At 42.5% G+C, this 5,862-nt stretch overlaps 1 protein-coding gene across 1 annotated transcript; it reads right to left on the bottom strand.

The window, feature by feature from the left end:
• Positions 1–3,618: 3,618 nt before the first annotated feature.
• On the bottom strand, positions 3,619–4,921 carry LOC140224152 (KRAB-A domain-containing protein 2-like). Its single transcript, XM_072297583.1, has 2 exons — positions 4,506–4,921; positions 3,619–4,019 (listed from the first exon to the last, which is right to left on the bottom strand). The coding sequence occupies exons 1-2, from the start codon at positions 4,840–4,842 to the stop codon at positions 3,619–3,621; spliced, it is 738 nt and encodes a 245-aa protein (XP_072153684.1). The 5' UTR covers positions 4,843–4,921.
• Between the last annotated feature and the right edge of the window lie 941 nt (positions 4,922–5,862).

Below are 5,862 nucleotides of genomic sequence, written 5' to 3'. Positions count from 1 at the left end.
ATTATGCAGGGTCTGGTGGTATTCATAGGTTTACATTGTATATCATAAGAGTAAAACCATAATTTTACCTCGTAAGAGAATTTCCCCGGCTCAAAGTGGCAACCTGAGCGGGCTAATGAAAAGGCCGAGGACGCGGCCTGATGTTTATCAACAAAAAAGGAGGAAGAAGAAGGGGCGGCTGATGTGTCATTTAAAATTCTGCCGCCAGGGCGCGCAAGGAGCGGGCGGTCGGACCCGGCGGCGCGGCGGGACAAATAACTACAAGAGACAAGAGATCGAATAGTTAGTTGTCGCATTCCGATCGTGCCGCGGTTTATATTAATTCATAAATTTTGTCGCTTCAAAGGGCGCATGCGCGACCAGCGATTCTCGCGCTATCTTGCAATTAGAGTGAGTACCTGCCCTCCATCCCCTCATACGCGAAAGCTAATATCATGTCATCGTACTATTCGGTGCAATTTTTAACCAACATCATGATATTAAGAGAGAGGATGGAGAAGAATATTTTCAGTAACTTGTGCCCATTTTTCCTGTAAGCATGCACATGAGACGCGTCACGTGTTAAAAAACAAGAGATAACAACAGGGCAAGGCTCCTCGGATCTTTGATACGACTATTCGTGCTCTATGGATGTGCTTGAAGTATCATGAAAATTGAAGGCGAAATAAGACGTTTGCATGGTCTTGACTCTACCCTCAAGCTGCGCTTAGAATTTACTTTTTTTCCAAAACGAGTTTCCTCGACATTTTGGCAAACTTTATCTTAGTTTCTCGCAAAAACACCATACTATTAAATAACACCTACGTGAAAAATATCACCATGATGTGAAAAATAAAGAGATGACTTGAAAATAAGTCTCTCGAACTCACGAGGCGTTTTGATACCACTATTCGTGCTTTATGGATGTGCTTGAAGTATCATCAAAATTGAGGGCGAAATGAGATATCTGGTCTTGACTCTGACTCCGTGCTGTGCTTAAGGACGACTTTTTTCGCTTCAAATGAAACAATTATCCCCGAAATTCGAGCACATCAACGTCATAATTGCAAAACCACGCTACTCACTATGCAACGTTGCAGAATTCCTGGAGTATTATGATTTTCCGAATGATGACTTCAGCCGTAACAGACACTAATTGTAAGTCCAGTCACTTGGTGTTTTCATGTGGTTTTAAGAGCGGAACTTTTTTTCTAGACGGATTTTTCATGTTTATGGAAAGTCCATACGAGAATCTAAACTTGCTTCCATAAAATTCATAGGACCCCTCCCAAAAACACCCCAAATCAAAAAAAAAGGGTAGAAAACTACTTTCTTTTGATTTTTGACCGATGACTCGGAACCGATGATGTTCCGGGTATTTGTGGGGTGCTACACTTGAAGGAGATAAAATTGCGGTCATTTTGAATCCTGCTCGACGTTTTTCCGATGGAAAATGTGCCCATCACAGGGATTTCCAAAAACAAGAAAAGAAAAATTTCCAAAATATCGTTATGGTTTTCGCGTGTAACTTTTTTCAACCAAGCGAAACAAAAACACTCCTATGGCAAATAGACAAAACAAAATAAACAAACTCAGCTAATATGGAGAAACCGAGAACGTTGGTGCAATGCAGGATAGCACAGGACACATGAGGGATTGTACGCCATGTAGAATTTTGATAATCTTTTTTTTTCGGGGGGGGGGGGGGGGGATGGCACGTATTCATTAGCAGTGACAGAAACTAGAATTTTGGCGCCACGTTCGAGAGACTCGGGAAATGTTCTCACCAAGAGTAGTCCGGGACTTTCTTAAATTTTTGCTTCAAGTTTCTGATAATGAGGAGGAATAAAAGATGCATTCAAGGATCGACGAGCCATGATATTGTACAGTGTTGTACAACTGAGCATGCTTATCATTCCAAAAGAATCTAATTGTAAGCTGCATCCATTCCGATGGAAAGGTAGAATAGTAAATCTGTTCACCTTTTCCCCGACCCTTGTAACGCTTTTGTAACGTTGGTCGCCATCCTTTAACACGTGAAAACGAAATGACGTTAACGCTCCCCTCGACCCTCCTCCACCTAGAGCGTTACGTCAGACATGGACGGCCCACAGTGGACCGAGTCAATAGGAGAGGTCGGACAAAATTTGGAAACTTCGAGAGCTACGAAACTTTGAAATTCTAGAAGTGGTTTCATTGATTTCCTTGTAAAATTTTCTTTTTAAAAATACCCCAAAAAATTTTAAATGTGAGGGAATAAACATCAAACTGAGCCATTTTAGTTAAAAATTTCATTTCCGGCCTCTCTAATTGACTCGATTTACTGTGCGGCCCCTAAAGGCGTAACTGGACTAACGTTGATTTTTTACACGGAGAAAAAACCTCGTGCGTGAGACCCGAAGTTTAGGTCATATGGATCTCTGAAGTTTTCGGATTGAGCATCTGAAAACTCTAGGTCTATCTGTTGAGGTTCGGATAACACATCTGAAACTTCAGTTCTTACATTTGAGGTACTTCAGATGTGAGAACCGAAGTTTTTTGGATGTGAAAACCGAAGTACTTTAGATGTAGGAATTGAAGTTTCAGATGTGTGATCCAAACCTCAGCAGCTGAACCTAAAGTGTTCAGATGCTCAATCCGAAAACTTCAGAGATCCATATGACCTAAACTTCGGGTCCCACGCACGAAGTTTTTTTCTCCGTGTAGTTTACTGTGTGGCACAAGAGCGATACACGGAGATCGGGCTATGACGGCCCACGAGGACGGTCCATCACGGGAGGACAGTATTAGCGGCAAGCCTATAGGAGTTGGGCCATCATAAATCGGCGCTGATTGGCCGGTAAAGCAGCGGGGAGTCGCGCCACCGCGGCGACGAGCAACGGTGGCCAACCGCGGTCGCTGCGTTGCCCCGATATGCCCGGAATCCCAAGGATTTCCCGCCAATCCGTTTTTTGCCATTCCGGGCGCGACTCCTATTGTTCCACTGTCTGATTTGAATGCCCCCAGAGGGACGCCCGACGGGAATTTCGACAAATTGGACGTATTTCTACCAAACGGAACTATGTGCATTAAGACATGAGCTCTGAGACCCTAAGAATATATGCATAACAGGGCTCACGTCATAATGCACATAGTTCCGTTCGACAGAAATACGCCCAATTGTGGCGGCCGATTTGACCACAGTCGGGATGTTCATCACTAATTCTGGTATAAGCACGCGCCTACGAGACATTGTGGGTGAGTATAATATACAGCGCCTAATTGACTAAAATTGGTACTCTCTTTTTTAGAAAAAAAATCCTCCCTCTTATCAAATTTGGACCGCGTTTAGCAGAAAGTTACCAAGCCACATCAGCTATCGCCAAATTTAACTCGGCATTTTAATTGAATCAGTGAGAACGGAAACACACTAACTCAGGAAAATGAAACTAATCAAGACACGCACAAAACTGTACGTAGGTGAAGAAAATAGTTTAAGAAAAAGATTTTTGCTGCCGAAAGACAAGTACTTATGGACACTTTAAAGGTCCAAGCTGGAGCAGATGCGCTAACTTCAATGACCTTTCTGTAAGTTAATTGTCTTTAATGGAAATTGAGCATTTCGAGTCACCGAGTTGGCGTGTTTTCGTTCTCACTGATTCAATTTTGCACAAGAGAACATTTATGTGGACTCCTTTGTAACTTAATAATATTATTGACGAATTCCCTACCGTTGTCGCTGTGAAGGATACACGGTGCCCCAAAAGTTAAGAAGATGTCCTTCAAGTGCGCAGCTACTTCCTCAGCTGTTTTGTGCGAGAGGGCTCGAAGCTGAATAAATTTTGTTAAGTGGTCTTGATAATTGAGGATGAACCGTTTCCCTTGGATTTCTTGACTCTGCATGTCCACAAGATCGACCTGGCAGCGACTGTTTAGCTGTTTGTGCAGGATGGGCTTCGTCACGAGTCCTCTTTTTCGTTTGGTTTTCTTCCCGGCACAGACCTCGCACATCCCTAGAAACTTTTCGATCATAGGTCTCGTAATGTTAGCATATTTGCGACCTGAAAGCAGAAAAACAAGGACAAGTAATTTCAAACAAGTCAGCCAGTGCCGAGTATTTTTCCCGCGATAGATAGATGGGAAAATACTTGACCCAGTCGCTCTCCTATTTTCGCGCCTTGAGACAAGCTGTCCGCTGCATGTGCCGCTAAGTACAGTGAAAATCGTGGATCGGTAAGATAAGCAGCGACAGCTCGGAGGTAGGATTCTCGACTGCGAAATGAAAGGTCCACGGTTCGAGTGTGACTGGCGGCGCTTAATTTTTACATCGAATTTAAAAAAAAAAAACAAAAAATTTACCGAACAAATTAGTGAGATAATCAATAATATTAAGTGACATAATAAAATTAAAATAAATCTGAGACCAACATAGTTCATTATTTTTTTAAAAATTACCATATAGAATACGTCAAGGCTCGTGCTATAAAAACAGAAAATAAACAGAAAAAAAAAAATTGATAAAAATAATGGTTAACTACGAAACTTACCAAGCTCTGCTTTCAACCGGTCTCGACCTCCGTGTCCAATAGCAGCATGAGTCGCTTCAATTGTTCCGTATACTTCCTCCAATGGAACAAAATACACAATGTCATCGGTTCCCGTTGCTTTCACCAACTTTTCTATACCCCCGATTTCAATAACATTAAACCGCCTAACACGTCTCTTCTGTTGGGGGGTTTTATTCCGAGCACTTCTCGCGGCTTTCACTTCATTTATCAGATCACTGTACTGTTCTCTGGGAATAACATGCAATTGGTTTTTTTCACTATCTTCATTTATAAAACTACGTAAAAAAAGTTCAAAATTAACGTTCGCGGTAGCCATGATTACTCCGTTGCACAAAAACAAAACACTGATCACTGTCCTCCGTGGACGCCGCGTTCCGCGAAGCGTGTTTGGTGCGCTACCGTTCGCACCTAATCCACAAGAATTTGTCTTCCCTGTCATCTAATTGGAATGTCCACTGATAACGCCGCCGAATTTTTCTCACGAGTGCTTCCCTTGTTGCCAAGTAAGCGGTGAAAAAGTTTTCCGGTAAAGTCACTTTAGCGGTAGAAAAAGTTTTCCGGTAAGGCCACTTTAGCGGTAGAAAAGTTTTCCGGTAAAGTCACTTTAGCGGTAGAAAAAGTTTTCCGGTAAAGTCACTTTAGCGGTAGAAAAAGTTTTCCGGTAAAGTCACTTTAGCGGTAGAAAAAGTTTTCCGGTAAAGTCACTTTAGCGGTAGAAAAAGTTTTCCGGTAAAGTCACTTTAGCGGTAGAAATCAGAAACGGGGTTTGCCAAAAAAATCGTTTGGCAAACCTAGTTTGCCTAAAATCACTTTTGGCAAACCTAGGTCTGCCTAAAATTTTCAGGCAATCCTAGGTTTGCCAAACGAGGTGCTTGGCAGACCTAGGTCTACCTAGGCAGACCTAGGTTTGCCTAGGCAGACCTAGGTCTGCCTGAAAAACGGGGTTTGCCGGTAACAACAAGGGATTTGCGTCGTGCTATGCAGAAAATTCAAGGAAATTTGTACTAATCTACGCAAAACCGTTTTTAAGTGAAAAATCAAATTGCCCAAGTAAATTTGGCAAATTGATGTGGCTTAATTCCTTTCTGCTTAACGCGGTCCATTTAATGCTTTGTAGAAGACGAAGTGATTTGTTGAGGAAAGATACAGGCGGACCCAGGGGGGCATACGCCCCCTATGCCCGAACCTCTTGACAACCTCTTGGTGTCCCATTATTGTAAAAAAGGGACCAGTCTCCACTCTCACCTTTTTCTCTGTTTGTCCTATAATCTCAAGAGAGAATCGAACCAGAAGTAATGGAAGTTAAGTGACGCCTTTTCGGCTGAGCGATATGTAT

Source organism: Bemisia tabaci, chromosome 3, assembly GCF_918797505.1.
Source record: "Bemisia tabaci chromosome 3, PGI_BMITA_v3".
Classification (NCBI taxonomy): Eukaryota; Metazoa; Arthropoda; class Insecta; order Hemiptera; family Aleyrodidae; genus Bemisia; species Bemisia tabaci.
The sequence above is the reverse complement of the archived record's forward strand: the minus strand, read 5'-3'. Positions and strand labels throughout refer to the sequence as shown.